Raw genomic sequence first — 18,033 nt, 5'->3', positions numbered from 1 at the left:
ATCTAATATTTTCAAATGCATGTGGACGTGTTCATCTTATCGGTGAACTATAAAGATTTGCATCCCTTGACTGTACCCAAGTACCTTACAGGTATCAATGTTTCTTGATAGAATTCAAGTATCCAAGTTTCTTAGCAGAATTTAAGTTACTTGACAAAACCCAAGATCTTTGACAGTATTAAAGTTCCTGGACAGTACTCAAACTCTTTGACAGTAGTTCTTTGACAGTGCCCAAGTTTCTTGACAAAACTCAAGTTCTTTGACAGAACCCAAGTTAATTGACAGTACCCAAGTTCCTTGAAAGTACATATAGGTACCTTGACAGTACATATAAAGTTCCTCAACAATACTCAAGTTCCTTGACAGTATATAAGTTCCTCAACAATACTCAAGTTCCTTGACAGTATGTAAGTTCCTCAACAATACTCAAGTTCCTTGACAGTATGTAAGTTCCTTGACAGTACTCAAGTTCCTTGACAGTACTTAAGTTCCTTGACAGTACCTAAGTTCCTTGACAGTATGCAAGTTCCTTGACAGTATGTAAGTTCCTTGACAGTACTTAAGTTCCTTGACAGTATGTAAGTTCCTTGACAGTACCTAAGTTCCTTGACAGTACCCAAGTTTCTTGACAGTACCTAAGTTCCTTGACAGTACCTAAGTTCCTTGACATTGACAAAACACAACAGCATTAATTGATAATCCTTCAGTTACCTGCATGTCCTCCCCTTTGCCAGGATTTTCTGAGATATTCAGGGAATGTAGAGACTGTACAATGGTTGGACTCTGTGAAAGACTCTCAGCCACTTTACTCAAACCCTTGCCTATGATCCTGGTGTTAGAAATGTCCAGGTGCACCAGCCCCTTAGATAAGTTCTTCAGTGATCCAATAAAGTGTATCATAGCTGAAAATTATTCTGTAGTTAAATCTGACTAATCTCTGTACAACTGGGTGTAATATAACAAACCTTAATGTTACACATAACTACAGTAAAACTCATCTAAAGAGAATTCATTTACAGAGAAATCTGGGTTATAAAGAACAGTCACCTTTATCATCTAGCGAATTCTTGGACAAATCAATCCTCTGTAACTGTGAAGCACTGTTGGACAAAATGGCTGTTGCTAATTTCTGGACAAAATCACTAAAAGTAAAATATTTGTATAATTTTATGACCTTCTTGTTCTAACATTGCAAATTCATTTGCTGGGTATTTTGCATATGATATTGTTTTAACATTGCAAGTTCAAGTGCAGGGCATTTTGTATATTCAATGGGACATATTATTACACACCATACATAACAATTTATAGATACTGTTTACCCCCCCCCCCCCCAAAAAAAAACACCAAAATTGGAAAAAAGTAATTCTTTACTAATAGTTTGACTCCTGTATTCAGATACTGTACACATATGCAACATATCACATATCAGGGGATTTGACTGATTTACTGAGCCATTATTTTGCTAAGTGATCACTTTGCTATGCCATTATTTTGCTAAGTGATCGCATTGCTACGCCATTATTTTGCTAAGTGATCGCATTGCTACGCCATTATTTTGCTAAGTGATCGCTTTGCTATGCCATTATTTTGCTAAGCGATCGATTTGCTTTGCCATTATTTTACTAAGTGATCGCTTTGCTATGCCATTATTTTGCTAAGTGATCACTTTGCTACGCCATTATTTTGCTAAGTGATTGCTTAGCTGAGTCATTGTTTTGTTAAGTGACTGTTTTGCTGAGTCATTGTTTTGTTAAGTGACTGTTTTGCTGAGTTATTGTTTTGTTAAGTGACTGTTTTGCTGAGTGACAGTTTTGCTGAGTCATTGTTTTGTTAAGTGACTGTTTTGCTGAGTCATTGTTTTGTTAAGTGACTGTTTTGCTGAGTTATTGTTTTGTTAAGTGACTGTTTTGCTGAGTGACAGTTTTGCTGAGTCATTGTTTTGTTAAGTGACTGTTTTGCTGAGTCATTGTTTTGTTAAGTGACAGTTTTGCTAAGTGACTGTTTTGCTGAATGACAGTTTTGCTGAGTCATTGTTTTGCTTAGTGACAGTTTTGCTGAGTCATTGTTTGCTAATTAAGTGACCTACACAGTGATCCCAGTGCTGCTTAAATCGAGCTCTTCTAAAGCATTGTTTTTCTTCATCACTTTCAGAATCTCACTCTGGGCGTCAGAAGTCTGCATAAACATCAAAAAAGGGAAGAAATATCAGTTTTCTTATCACAATGTCTGTTACTTCTCCCAAAACATCAATAAATATGCACATTATCAACAATACCACTCCGTAGAAGACACAAATATGTATGACTTATACCACAACATATAGATAAATGCTTCACACCCCGGCCTAACCATGAAATCATACACAGAAGTGATTGTACACACATTCCGGCATACAATCAATCATTCCTTTCCTTTACGTCATTTGAAGACAAGATCAGAATGCAAATGACTGTTTTTCCTGCAGATATTTCCCAGCTTTATGCAACACTTCTAGAATAAAATGGTAATTCATTGTCCAAGCCTTAATGATGACTTACCAGTCTGATTTTGCTGGCAGTGAACTTTGTGAACCATGTATTGTTTTCCAGAGCTCCAATTATGGGAACAAGATCTCTGCAAGACAAACGTTAACACCAAGATGACATTTCTGGGCAGAATGAAAATTCATGCATGGAGGAAATCAAAGGACACAAGAGAAAAACAAAACTTCAAATACATTGGTTGATGGTGTTCAGTCTTACTAGACATTCTATCAGATAGAGATTTGTTTTCTTTGAATATTTATGATTCATTTGAACTGAAATCTATCTATATACAAACTAACTTTGGATTTAAATGATCAAAATCCTGCAGGTTGAGCTCTCTTGAATCCTGGGACAAATAAATGGTGTCAACATCCTGAAAAACAAGAGTTGCACATCAGTCAATTCCTCCTTGTCAAATATATTTGCCATGATTTTCACATCCAGATCTTTTTACATATTTGTTCCCTTTACTTGTGGAATATCATAACATTATAACAAAACAGTGGGGCAATAAGGATATTGTTACACAGGATATAATGTTGTGTTTAACCCCATTAGATTTGGTTTTTCTCCAACAGTTATGGTGTACTACAGTAATTTTGAAGACATGACAGGCCTTGATACCGTGTGTAGACACTTACTCTAGCGTATTTAAAATTGGCTGCAAAATCGAAGCACAATTCTACATAATCATGATTTTGCAGGATAATGGATGAAAACAGATTTTCCTATTTTAGTGCCGCCATAAATCGGTAACCTCTCTGACGACAACCACTCCAACTGTTAAAACTGGTCAAAACCTGTTGAAACCCGTCTACAAAATGAATTGACTTGTGTATTCTCACAATGTGTTGTTGATCTGTTTATATCTTTAACAGACCCCATTGTATACCAAATGGTATCAATCCTCTGTAATTTTAACCTTAAGGTGTTGGTTTCCAGTTTTGACTTTCTTTTGTATGTATGAAAAATGATAACCTGATTTTTTTTTTTTAGAAAAAAACAAATCATTCATTAACCTAAAAATCATTACCAGGTTTATTTATAAACAATTCTTTGATAAACACACTTGTGGTTCAACTATAACATCAGAAAAGAAAAAAAAACTCTCTAAATTTAGGAATCATCAAAGATAAAAATATGCTTTCAGTTGGATAGTTATAACTTCCCCCTCATTTGGATCCTTTGAAAATGTCAATTTATAGAAGACTTAGCGGGTTTCATTTGTTCTGCGTAAGATTTAAGAGTGCAATTGACAAATAACATTCAACCTCTACTACACCACTTCATTATCTTCTACTCTCAAGTTTCTTTTTTATGAAATGATTTCCTGGAGACTTTTCAGAATACCTCAAAATGATATACTTAAAGGACATGTAATTCGTATCACAGATGAAACCACTCAAAATATTTATTTTCAGATAATTTCAACAAATTTTGGAAAGAACAGTCCACAACAAATAAATTTTTGTTAATCCAGATTAACTCAATGCATATTACTTTATGTAACTTAAATTAGCCCAGATTCAGACACTGTGTGTTTCTTCATGTTTGAATTTTTTAATTCATAATGACTGTTTTACTGTAATAATTCTGAGCAGGAACTTTTAAATTGTGACATCATAATTCCACCATGATAGTTGTGGTTTTATTTATGTGATTAATCCAGATTATCTCTGTTGGGTGGATGGTCCATTCCAAAATTATATAACAATTGCATATCTTCAGACAAATTGATGATTCATCAGTAACATTTTAGTTCTGCTTGTATCTAACTCCCAGCTGTGTGATCAGCCTAAAATTAGGCTTACAAATAACAAAGCAAAGTTGCATGATGTGGGCTGTCATAAAAGGTCACCAAGAGACAAACTAATACTGCACATTTTGCAAAAATTATCTGTTGGAAACATCACACGCTATAAATATAATCGTTTAAACCTGGGATTAAGCAGAAATCTCTGAGGGTTTCCTTATGTACTCAATGTTCGATAAGTGTAATGAAACTCACAGCTTCTATTTTACTTTAATGGGTGTTCTTTCCAGACAAATATTTAAATTTGAAAATAAATCTAATTTCTTTAATTGCCATGTATCCATATCTTCCATAATCAACAAAAATAAATTACTCTGTCTGACACAGTATGTCAGGTACGATAAAGGAGAAAAGTGACAGTACAAACCTCCACTAATGATTAGAATTGATTTTCTGAGTATACATTGGATTGTTTCGCTTCGTGGTAGTGAGGAGGGGTGGGTGGGGGACGGGGAGGGGCGTCGCCCATGTGATACTTACCCATGCCACCTCCTCTCTGTATGGGGTGTTATGGAAATCACACATACAGGCGTACATAATGGAGTACCCCCCGCAGGGTCCCTGGTCCTTCTTCTCTATTTCTTTCATGATGTCCATCATCGGCCGCAGGCGATCTGAGGGCTGTACATCCATCTTTTTTATAAATCTCCTACAGCGTAAATCAAAGATGCATGAAACTGCAGCGACATCATTTCTATTAAGTAATAAGCTATTAACTAAATTAGTCTCTGGTATCTATAGGACCACAGACTTCAATTGTACCTGATAATGTCACATAATTTGACATGTATTGAAATCCTAATACTACACAAAAACAGAGGTCTCTATTAGCGCTTTTTCATTTGATCGCAAGAATTTGATAAATCACCACTTCTTTTCATAGGAAAGCATGGTAATAATTGATGGTCGTAAAATCAAGCTATAACATCAATAATCAACAACTTTGTAATTATAGATGCTTCCATATTACATGTGAATGAATGTTTCATATATAACAAGCTGCTTCACACGCACGCATGCACACCTCATACCATGTACACCACATACCACGAACACCACATACCACGTACACTTAACACACGCACACACTACACATGCACAACATACACACACACACACAACACATGCACAACATACACACACACACACCACATACCACACACACACACATACCACACACACACACACATGTACACACACACATACCACATACACTTAACACACACACACACAACACATGCACAACATACACACACACACACCACATACCACACACACCACATACCACACACACCACATACCACACACACACACATGTACACACACCACATACCATGCACACACAACACACACACACACAACACATGCACAACATACACACACACATACCATGCACACACAACACACACAAGTACACACACATGCATGCATACACACACACACATATTATTCATGCCTCAAAACTCTTTCTCTAAAGTCTCTGCTGGGCTATATAATGATTCAAATTTGATTTTTCAAAAAATCATAAATTATTGTGGTTCATTTATGACCATGAAGCTCTGAACACTCATCTCAATATTCTCCTTGACAGAATGTAACAAATTAGTGTTGCCCCATGCCGCCACTCTTGAACCAGTTGACTTAAAAAACTGTAATCCACTTACTCGATGGGAAATAGTGGGAATATGTTTTTCAGCGACCTGCCAATGTGTGTTATCATTAAATCAATGTCATCAGACTCAGCGTCCTGTGTAACCAAAGATATTGGTTTTCCATCTGTTACAGTGATAGTCAACTGTTGAAAGAGAGAAAGAAAATAGGAGGTTCTCATTGAAATAATTAAATGCTACCTCCCAAACATTGAAACAACTATCAGAATGTTAACGTGAAATCGTTTTTCAGTTTGTCTAAAATATTGAATGTCTTTCAAATGAATTGTTGACGCAGATTAATAATCAATATACAGCCTTATCCATCTTTATCAACTTTCTAGTGTGCATTACAGTATTTGGTGATGTCACTGCTTTGATAAAACTGCAGAACGGTTTTACATTAACCTGATTTTTCTTTTTGCTTTCTAAGGCTTGGATGTCCAAAAAGCTGTGATCTTGATCCACCTGGAAATAGAAAACAATTCATGATGTTTCTTGAAATACAAAAAGAAAATATCTTGAAATACAAACAGAAAATAGATATCTAATTTCTGATTGGTTGTTTTGCTGTTTTCCTCTACACTCAACAATTTTTCGTATCTGGTGGCATCCAGTTTTTATTGGTGGAAGAGAAAATCCAGATACAATGTACCTGGGCAGAGACCACCGACCTTCCGAAAGTAAATTGGGAAACTTTATCACATATCTAATTTCTGAGGCAGACATTGGTTAATGAAATATGGGTCAGGTTTGAAACCTGTCATACTTGGAGATTTTCCATTATATGTATACAGTAGTGAGTCAGTTTAGACAGCAAACGTTCCAATGCCAAATTTCCCTCTCCCATAACACTAAATATTTCTTCCATATTCTCTCATATCTACGTATGTAAGATACAGATATTCTATGAAAGAAAGGTATGTAAGATATTTCTATCTTTCATATCACGTGACGTTTATCTTACATATCCCGTGACGTCATAATCAATACACAACTAGCTTGCAACTTACCTCGCCTCGATTGACGAACACTAGCGTCTGCAAAGCTCTTGTACAAAAAATGACAGATTGTAATGTCCCTGATTATCTCCAGGTGTATGTGACCGGACACAAAAATACACATTCCTTGAACAATTACTGCACATTCAACAACAGTCACAAATTCCTCATGTATACACCTATGTCATCCGGTGCATTATGTCAGTTCACAGAAACCCAGTCCACACGGTCTATTAGTTCTAGGCCTACCTCCACATTCACTCTGTCAACGTCTACTGTCCGTGTCTCAGGTGAAATAAGTGCCTTCAATGTCCACGAGACTCGATTCCTTGCGCGTGTGTAAAACGAAAGTCTAGCCATGTCCATATTCACCAACAAAAACCACTTGGAATCTCTCTTCACACATTCGTCATTAAATAACTGCTCAATTAATATCAATATCAATGCTCCTCTAAGAAAAAAAACAAAAAAAAAAACGTGCAGTTGTGGATTCATATTCTGATTAGGTCTGTCAAAATGTTTCGCGCTGATGGACTGTCGAGTTACGTCACGCATCACCCTGATTATTGATTTATTCAAAGAGGAATAACTCTAATACAATTCACTTATACACTAGTCGGCCGATTTTTTGTCGGCAACGTAGTTGCCAAAATGAAGGTCGTAGAATTCGATTCTGGTGTTATTTTTAATGTACAGCGAAAAATTAACTAATTGGAAAATTCTCAAAATGGCGTCGTTTGGCACAAGGAAAACGGAAAACTCTAGAAATATGAGAGAAAAATACTCTCTTATGAGTTGCCATGAAATATTAAGGTGATTCCACCCTCGGGGTTGCAAAAAAGCGGTAAAACCCTCGGCAAAGCCTCGGGTTTCACTGCTTTTTTGCAACCCTCGGGTGGAATCACCTTATATTTCATGGCTACTCATAAGAGAGTCTTATAGTCTTAAAGCAGTATTAGCTCTAAAGTAGAAAAAAAATCATTTTTTTTTTTTTTTTTTGTAAAAATGTGCTATCACAATAGTTTTGTATGTAACTTTAACCATAATCATTGATAAAATTAAAACTAAGATTAAGATTTTATCAAAATAAAGATTTTGATTCTGTTCAATACATATAGAATCATATTGAAATCAATTTTTGTACGGAAAGACAAAATTCAAACAAAGCCTCGATCTGAATAGATTTTCTAATGTAAATATCAATAACAAAAGTTTATATACTTTTTTTTCTTCTTCTGTCATTGAAATAGTAAATCACAATTTTACAATAAAAATGTTTGACACCCAAATGACATTTAATATTGCTTAAATCATTCTTTCAGGATTTCTGAAATAATTTTTTTTTTAAATTGCAAAAACACAAAAAAAGTTCGAAAATTATGAAAATTCTTTTTTGACTTTGAATACTAGAATAGTCAAAGAGCATGTTTGAAAATGGTTTCAAATTAGGCCTATACTAAATGTGTAAACTTACAAGAGGCCCATTAGGGTCATCAGATATAGTGCAATGGAGAATTAATTAGATTAGAAGGTTTGCATGTTAATAGTACGTGGCAAGATCTGGGAGCTAGAAGTCACTTTTTGTTGTAAAAAAGGAAGATTAATTCTTCTGGAAAGCTTTGTCTCCATAATAATGAACTAAGTTTGTATCCTAGATGTCCAGGAGTAGAAAAATGATTTACAAACATTTAATTAATTTTTTTTTTCACAGTATAAACTACAGAGCCACACTCTGAATTACACAATTTTGGTAGATAACTCCATCCGTCATTTAATTATGAATAAATTCATTTCCTAGATGTTAAAGAGTAAATAAGAAGGTAATTTTACACATTTACAGAATGTATTTTCACTATATGGACCCTATACAGCCTTTCTCTGGAAACTGAAACCTTGTTCCTGGGACCATTTAGTTTGCAATTTTGATCACTATGGACTGTGTTTGTTTCTTTCACATGTTCAGGAGAAAAAAAAAAGATTTTTAAAACATTCAATGTATTTTCATGATATGATCCAATCAGCCTCATTCTTGATCACCCTGAAACTGAAATTATTTGAAACCCCCCACCCCACCCCCCGTGAGTACCATGCAGTTCTTCCCAACACTATTCAGCAAACTTCTGTCAGCAATCCAAAACCCGGACCTCTCACAGGATATTGCTGCCAATGTTTTTGTAATTTTAATCATCTGAATCAGGAAAATTATTTCATTAAATGACATTTCTGATGAAACAGATTAATCACGAAGCACCTATTGGCATTCGGGAAAAAAGACCTTATCCTAGTTGAAATGCACTAGTTCTATATGAAATCTTGGATCGAATAAATTTGACATAAGATGTTAAGTTCCCATGAGGAACCAGTTTCAAAGCATCATCTGAGTGGGAGCTGACTCAGTGCAGGAGCCAATATGAAATAAAGCAATTAATATTTGTTAAATGGTATCATACTATCAACTCCTGAAAAGAAACAGTTAATTCTAGTACATGAGAACTTGCACTGAAAATAAAGGCGTGATCTCTAGAGGCTTTAACGTGCGCTTTAATGGATTTCTTTCATCATCATTTTTAAAGACAATAATGTACTTACCACAAAAACCAGAAATACAGTGATTATGAATGATGTATCACTGTTGAAACATTAAAAATATTCTAAAAATCACCGTTCAAAATAAAGCCATTTTACCTGTCCCTATTTAGCTTCCTGTCGAAGAGGAAATTCTAAAGTTCAGGAGAGATTTTTACCTGCTAAGTCACCCCTCTCCCTACAGGAAGCCAGAAGTTAAACAGAAAACAATTCTTTATCTCATTTCATGTAATGAATTTCAGGTTTATCTACAAAGGAATCCACTTCCTGATAAAACAGATGACCTTCTAGCAGTTACTAATTATGTTCTGGACTTCTGATCACTGATTCACAAGGGAAATATATACCAGAAAAACAAACTATCTTCTGACATCTTCAGCAGAGAGCTTTTTAATGATGGGTGACCATGGTGTCCTACACGTTTAACAGTTTGTTCACTTTGTACACATACAACACTTTGTACACATATAATAAATACAATGTAAATATCCACACACACATTACACATATATATATATAGATAGATAAGTTTATTCCAATTTTGGGCCCAGAGGGCATAAAAGTAAGACATTTTATAAAGAAGGAAATTAAAAAAAGAAAGAATATATATATATATATATATATATATATATATATATATATATATTATGTGTATGCGTGTAAATGATGTACAGATAAACAAATTCACAAAGTACTTGAACACCTGATCATTTTTGTTATCAATATCTATATCAACAATCCACTAATATCATTAAAGAATATGTATATACATGTTCACCTTTACTGACAGACGCAATGTTTCTCAGTAATGTATAATTTTTCATGACATTTCAGGTACAAATCACTTGTTTCTACAAAAAAAAATATTGGGGGGATATCACCAGGCTTGTTTTAGAGTTGGCATATTTTGATAGTTCCTGGTTGTGGCAAAATGTCATGTCAGCTCTTGTGTATTCACAAAGGGCTAATAAACATTACAAAGGCTAATTATGAATTACTAAGTTTTTGTGACGAAAAAGGGAGAAAAACCTTAGAATCAATTCAGGACTAAACCCGATACCCTTGCAATACTAGTTAGGTGATCTAGCCATTGAGCTAACCAGGCCGACATACAAAGTATGGTAACAATACTACACTATGAGATTTAAACCTATTTCAGAAATTAGAGGAGAAGAGAATATAATTTTGGGAAAAAATGTCAGAAACGTCACACATGACCTTAACTGCTAAGTCACGATTCCTAAGTCATGATTCCAATATTCCCCTCTAACTGCAGTACAATCGATGCCATTAAGTTGTACATCATCAGCATATCAAGATTCCAAGGCATCGATTGTATCCTGTCTTATTTAGTCCAAATGTTGTCAATGCATGTACTTTTAAAGCACTTACTGGTTAATGATCTGAGAAATTATGTGAATAACATCAAACACTAAGCAGAAAAAGTATCCCTCCCAGTACATGTACCTTGGTGTTGTTGATTTTGAGTGGGACCCAATCACAGTACATCAAAATTCATTCCCCTGATGAAATGGGACCCAATCACATCTAGTACATCAAAATTCATTCCCTTGATGAAGTGGGACCCCCCTCACAGTACACATACCTTGGTGTCACTAATTTAAGTGGAACCTTCTCCTAATGCATCTAACCTCATTACACCAAAATTTTATGGACGGCTCGTTAAAAAGTATGATTTCACCATCGAAAGAGTGATACATTGAGCTCTCAATTACTTCATATGAATTATTTGTGATTTATTTCTTAATGATAGAAAAGGTGTTTTGTTTGCAAATAAAGGAATTTTACTGTGATCTGATGCATAATATGAATATTTAATATTCAACTTTTCCCCACCAAAATCAGGTTCATGCCCCTTTAAGTGGGACTCCCTCGTAGTACATCTACCTAGGTGTCTTTGAGTTTTGAAGTGGGACTCGCACCAGTCTACCTACCTTGGTGGGAGTTTTTATGTGGGACCAGTCTACCTACCTTGGTGGGAGTTTTTATGTGGGACCGTCTACCTACCTTGGTGGGTGTTTTTTATGTGGGACCAACACCAGTCTACCAACCTTGGTGGGTGTTTTTATGTGGGACCAACATCAGTCTACCTACCTTGGTGGGAGTTTTTATGTGGGACTAGTATACCTACCTTGGTGGGTGTTTTTAAGTGGGACCAACATCACTCTACCTACCTTGGTGGGTGTTTTATGTGGGACCAACACCAGTCTACCTACCTTGGTGGGTGTTTTTAAGTGGAACCAATACCAGTCTACCTACCTTGATGGGAGTTTTTACGATGAATAGGTACAATCTGCATCCTGTCAAACCCTGCAACAAAATACAAAACAATTCAGAATAACAAGAATCAACCCTAATGATTGTGCACTTCAAATAAACATTATGATTTAAAATAAGATTGTTTTCTGTAATAAGAGTACCAGAAAGGAAATATGCCCATCACAAACTTATGTAACACATTTTTCTTAGTAAGTTTTCTGTGACATTGATTAGCAAACATAACAAAAATGTCACAGGCTGTAGAACTCTACTACAGGAAGATCCAGCTATCATCAAGCTGCGATACAATTTCTTTTGCAAAATATGAATAAAAAGGACCACAGAAAACCCTGAACGTACGGATGAATGGACAGATGGATGGATGGATGGATGGATGGATGGACAGATGGATGGATGGATGGATGGATGGACAGATGGAGAAGTTGTACCATAATAGATGGGCATATTAGGGTGTTTTAACAACAAAATGTTAAAATTTTGTTTTTCTGCATTTTTTGTAATATACCACAATTCAAATCTAGTTGGAAAATTTGGAGACTATTTTTTATAATTCTACCAGTACAAGATGACCCTTTGTGACTTTTCACTTTAGTGATACTAGGATTTAGCTTATAATAGTTTGCATTTTTAAGTTGATGGTAAAGCTGGGCTATTGATGTTTTTACACTTGTTTTCCTGTGCAGCTATTCAATGTTAAAAACATTAGTTTTCTTACAGGTTTTTGTAGTTTGCATGTTTAGTCTAATGTCTCTTTTCACAGAATCAATCACCTTATACATCTGTCATATACAATTATCATTAAGAAAAGAAAGCAAAGGGTGTGTTATTTAACAGTCTTTTCTGTTCCTGTTATTACATTTAAAGTCTTATTCTATTACATACAGTTTCTCCCTCTCTCTTATTTTCATTCTTATTTCGTATTTTTTATTTGGCAGAAAAAGAGAGTTGATACACTTAGCCTCCTCCCACCCCCTTCATTGATGTTTAAGGGGGTACTGTACATTGTCTTAATGGCCGACTTCCTTTTAAGGCATGGAAGAAAAACATCAATATCAGTAATATTTGTCTATTCCTACCTTAGCCTAGCTGAGTAGCTCAGTAGGTTAGCATAATCACTGTTGAACTGTAGATTGCGGGTTCGAATCAAGCAGGGATTTTAAATTTTTTAAGATTACTTTCTACTAAACCTGCATTTTTTGACAAAATAAAGTCAATTTGAAAATTTTCAATTTCAAAATGTTGTGGTACATATCCTCCACTTTTCATCTACATCAAATTACTCTGGTGTAGCATTCCTCCTTAACTGACAGCAAGTTACTCATATACATCAGAACGTTTTAGAATATTTTGTCAATCAAAAATAACTGATATTGGTTAAATAGGAAAATCTGTAGTTCTAAGATGAGTTTTTAATTTCCTTTTTTATAAGAATTAGACTGTTTTTTACTTCAAAGCCAAACAACATTCAACCTCAATGAGCACAATTCATGCAGTCTTTCCTTGTATCATGTCTGATCATCTTCATGTAGTCTTCCTATTACAGAGTTAAAGACCCAAAAATAATACCATAGGGTTTCTTCACAGATTACTGGATGTGGGCAGAGCTCATCTATGGTCATTGTTATTTACCTGGCCAAGAGATCAGGGTGCTGTGTATACTTTTGATGTACACAGGAAGGGTCTCAGGACTGTCTGCAGTGTTTAGAAGATTTCTGGTCGTTTCGGCCTTTTTTCAGTTCGGCCCCTAGTTTTTTCGGCCGTTAGTAGTTTCGGCCTAATGTCGTTTCGGCCTCACTTTTAAATACCTTCGTAATACCAATAAATTAAGTCTTTTTTCTCATCTTACTTACTATATCAAAATTGATATTTCTGTAAAGGATATAAGCCAAAAACTGTCCATTATGTGAGAGAAAGAACTGCATGGTTGAGGCCCGTAGGGCCGAGATCAGTTCTTTCTCTCACAAAATGGACAGTTTGGGGTTTATATCCTACTTAAAACATTACATCTTTTGTTCTAAGAATGGACAGGCTCAGGTAAACCCATTGACAATGATAATTATGAATAAAGCTATTTTTTTTAATAATCTGACAATATAACCAGTCTTGCGTAGAATTCTGTTTCTTTTGTTCACTTATTTGAGCCAAATTTTGATCTGAAAAGCATTGTGTTTTCGAATATTTGGATGAGGAAATAATTAACGCCAGCCAAAAGAACCCAATGCGCCCATCTCGTGAAATGAAATTATTCATAAAAGCGAAAATAATAATTCAGAATTATGATATGCTAATAAAGAAAACACCCCCCCCCCCAAAAAAAAACATTGTGAAGAACTTTCGGAATGTGCCTCTGAATCCAGTGCAATTCAAATACAAGTATGGAAATATGTCTTTCAAATTTAAGTTTTAATGCGATATCATAATGGCCAATAGAATTTTAAAAAATTGTGAATCTTAAAGTTGAAGCAGAGAATTCTACTAAGGGGAAATATCGTTTTAAGTGTTTCAGTGATTTTTCCAATATCTGTGTTGATTCTTGTAGGGAATTTAAAATTAAATTTGTATCTCCTTGACAAACGTACTGTCTTTCTCTTATTTTCAGCCTAACTGTAGACGTCTAATAAGTTGTTGGGTTTATCTGGCACTGTCCAATAAGTTGACAATTACTGTCCATTATTTTTAAGAACGGACAGTATTTATCCATTCTTAAAAATAAAGGACAGCAATTGTCAACTTATTGGACACCTACAGATAACCTTTTCACTTCAGGTGGACTTTCTTGTATATAAAAGTCTAAAAAAGACAAAGGATTGCATAACAAAAATGTTTTAATTGTTGTGTAAACTGTTATATATGTCTATGGTGTATGTTAACAAGGAAGTCCACACCATCAAAGAAAATGATATGCCATTTACAGATTACATAAGCTTGTATTTTAAAAGCAACAAGATGTGTTTGTGAAACACAAATGCCCCCGATAATGGCCAATTCCGAAGATGGCCAAGGTCACAAGGGCAAATATCTTGGTACCAGTACAAAGATCTTGTCAAAAGAAATGCTCATGTACAATATGAAAGCTCTAATATTTACCATTTAGAAGTTATGACCAATGTAAAAAAAAAAAAATTAAAGTAGGTCAAATGCCAAGGTCAAAAGGTTCAATATCAACGGGGGGGGGGGGGGGGGGGGGGGGGGGGGGGGGTCCTGAACCCAAGCACCTGTGAGATCATCAAAGATGTGCATGTGGTAGATCTTAGGAATAAATAGGTTGATGCCTTCCTGGCAAGCAGTTAATTACACTAATGCGAAGGGAAGATGTGAAAAAAGGTGGGGGGGGGGGGGGGGGGGGTGTTTTCTCGAAATTCCCGACTCAACCAAGTCATTTGAAAAGAAAAGACTACGTATAAACTGTGGATCCATCATTTGCGTAATGACAAGTTGAGGTTCAAGACATTTGTATGAAGAAACGTTTACCGTTTGCCTGCTCTGCGACTTGACTGAATGTCTTCTTTTCTCAATAATAATAATATATGTGTGTATTATCTTCTACACATTGTGAGGACGTCCTCACTTAATAGGGTTGGTCGGCTAGAGAGAGAGAGAGAGAGAGAGAGAGAGAGAGAGAGAGAGAGAGAGAGAGAGAGAGATCACATCGGTTATCATTGAATATTTTAAACCCTTATTTAGTATTACAAAATTCCACAGCAAATATTGTTGGGTATCCTATGTCCATGAATTGAAAATTGACGCACAGCTAATTGTGTGGTCAATCATTAATTTACAAAACCGAAGAATTGGACATACACTGTCCATGTACAACAATTTTATAACATATTTCCATGCGTAAAAGTGTGAAGTGTTTACGTTTGTAAAGAATAATGAAGTTCTAGCGAGCCGCTCTCCTACTGATACCAGATGAGTTTCTTATTTTTTGGTAATCAGCATTTGACTAATTCATATTCGGACGAACGAAGTAAGGGAGAATGAATTACTGTATATCACGTCCAACTCATCCATCCTCTTCCATCTGTGTTTAGCCCAGCTCAGTTTCAAAGACTTTCATTAACTTCATAGTATCTTAGCAAGCAATTAACAATTACCCTCGGAGTCTTGTTTGATTTTCCAACTTCCAGCCATATGACGTGGCGCGAAAAACTGTCAATACACTCATGAATTGCTATACCAAATGATTTCAACTTGTCAGTTCCATTAATATGCCAAATATAATTCGGACCTTTGCTGCTGTACACTCTTCACTTTAATCTGTCCCTTTTCCGTATATGCATGGACGCCTTCTGGGTCTTGTATCAGTGGCAGATTTAAGGGGGTGGGCGCAGCCGGTGCCCCCTAAAATTTTCAAATTTAAGGTAAATCATGGTCTCTTTAGAAAAATGTAAACGATAGAAGAACTAATTTCATCCACTCTCGAAAATATAAATGATAAAATCTTTTTAATTGAATTAATTTTATTGGGAGAACTTACATTTTTTCCAAAACCACTTAAAATTTGCGTCATTTTATTAATTTCACCTTATTAAAAATGATAGAAAATAGTAAAAATGACTACACAGGAGACATATGTCAAGCCCTATAAAATGTATGAGCTTCCAGGGGGGTTTCCCTGGGCCCCCACCCTGGACCCACTGGGGACCTCAAGGCGGCCCCCAGCCTCATAAAGTTGCGCCCCCTAACCGCAATTCCTGGATCCGCCCCTGTGTATGGAAAAAAAAGCCGTCTGATATCCTCTTGGGAAACCCTGTTACCAACTTTTCAGTAAATCCATCTGTACCTATGAAGTTGGTCACACTACTCTAAAGTTTCCTCAGTGAAAAGGACAACGTCGCAAAAATATTAATTATATCTGTATTTCCGTTGGAAAAGGCCCAAAGTTTCAGAAATCCTTTAAATAGTTTTTTTCATTAATAATAATGCAGTACTTGTGAGCTAAAGCAACAGCTATTTCGGAATAGCACAGTCTCTTCTCAAAATATCGTTTAACTACATGTAGTTCCTCTCGCTTTTCCATTATCATCAAGGTCAAATCCATTAAAATTGTTTATACGATAATACAAGAGGCCCACATACCTTATCGGTCACCTGAGTACTAGTTAAAAGTATCACTATAGTCTCAAGGGCTATGAAATCTAGAAATGATTTCCTGTTCTGAATATCTATAAGCTCAATTCTAATATTCAGCAACAATACATTATCAAACAACATGTGTTCTTTTAAAATCTTCAATGCCCTCAAAAGTGCATAGACAGATGAAAGGCTTTACATAATATACCGGTAATATATATCAACATTAAACGATATGACTAATTTGGACCCAAACTACAGTCAAAACCCTGGGGTTGCAAAATTAACCTTATTTTGTACATCCTTTTCTGCTATTCTTAAACATGCATTTAGATTTTATACTGTATCACCAAACTTAAAGAAGTCCTTCAAATCTTTAAGACAATAATCATTATAATAATTTTGTCACCATCCTGAAACCAAACCCTTACCCCTGGAATAATGAAATTTACAATTTCTGTAAAGGACTACCTACTCGTTTTAGATATCCATTTAGTTTTAATTTAGTATCAACAGCACTAAAGAAGATGTTATATAAGTGTTTTACACATAAACGTTATATACCAAGTTTGGCTTCACCCTGGGGTCAAAACTCCTACCCAGGGGATCATGAAAATTGCAATTTTGGTAGGCCTTCCTGCTCTACATCACTATGCATTTAGTTTTTCTTACATATATGTGGTGTTAGAGAAGATTGTTGAAATTTATTCAATTTTGTGGCAGTTTTTGCTCTGTCCTTCAGGCCCAAGGAGTGTAGGAGTCCTGAAATTTACCATTTATGTCCCCTTTGTCCCAAAGATGCTTCATACCGAATTTGAAAGGAATTGGAATGATCATACTTATCAAGAAGTTAAAAATGTTCAATTGTTAACGCACGGTCACAGACGACAATCAATTGCAATGTCACCCGAGACCTAAAAATCGTAGAAACGACTTTTTAAATCGTTTCTACAATTTCCTAAATCGTAGAAACAACTTTCTAAATCGTAGAAACGATTTAATATATCATAGAAACGACTTTCTAAATCGTAGAAACGACTTTTTAAATCGTTTCTACAATTTAATAAATCATAGAAACG

The 18,033-nt window shown here is 35.3% G+C and overlaps 1 protein-coding gene across 16 annotated transcripts in view; it reads right to left on the bottom strand.

Annotated features, from left to right (window-relative positions):
• Positions 1-18,033, bottom strand: part of LOC125661124 (F-actin-uncapping protein LRRC16A-like) — a 73,947-nt gene that overhangs the window by 33,313 nt on the left and 22,601 nt on the right. For all 16 annotated transcript variants that reach the window (XM_048893036.2, XM_048893015.2, XM_048893014.2 and 13 more), the window contains exons 3-11: positions 11,858-11,908; positions 6,399-6,458; positions 6,006-6,136; positions 4,822-4,990; positions 2,828-2,901; positions 2,541-2,616; positions 2,090-2,178; positions 1,048-1,142; positions 712-902 (exon numbers count right to left, since the gene is read on the bottom strand). In XM_048893036.2, the coding sequence (XP_048748993.2) occupies positions 712-902; positions 1,048-1,142; positions 2,090-2,178; positions 2,541-2,616; positions 2,828-2,901; positions 4,822-4,990; positions 6,006-6,136; positions 6,399-6,458; positions 11,858-11,908 (936 nt within the window). The remainder of the gene's footprint in view (positions 1-711; positions 903-1,047; positions 1,143-2,089; positions 2,179-2,540; positions 2,617-2,827; positions 2,902-4,821; positions 4,991-6,005; positions 6,137-6,398; positions 6,459-11,857; positions 11,909-18,033) is intronic.

The sequence above is a fragment of the Ostrea edulis genome, chromosome 1, assembly GCF_947568905.1.
Source record: "Ostrea edulis chromosome 1, xbOstEdul1.1, whole genome shotgun sequence".
Classification (NCBI taxonomy): Eukaryota; Metazoa; Mollusca; class Bivalvia; order Ostreida; family Ostreidae; genus Ostrea; species Ostrea edulis.
Note: the sequence above shows the minus strand (reverse complement) of the source record. Positions and strands in the feature narration are given on the sequence as shown.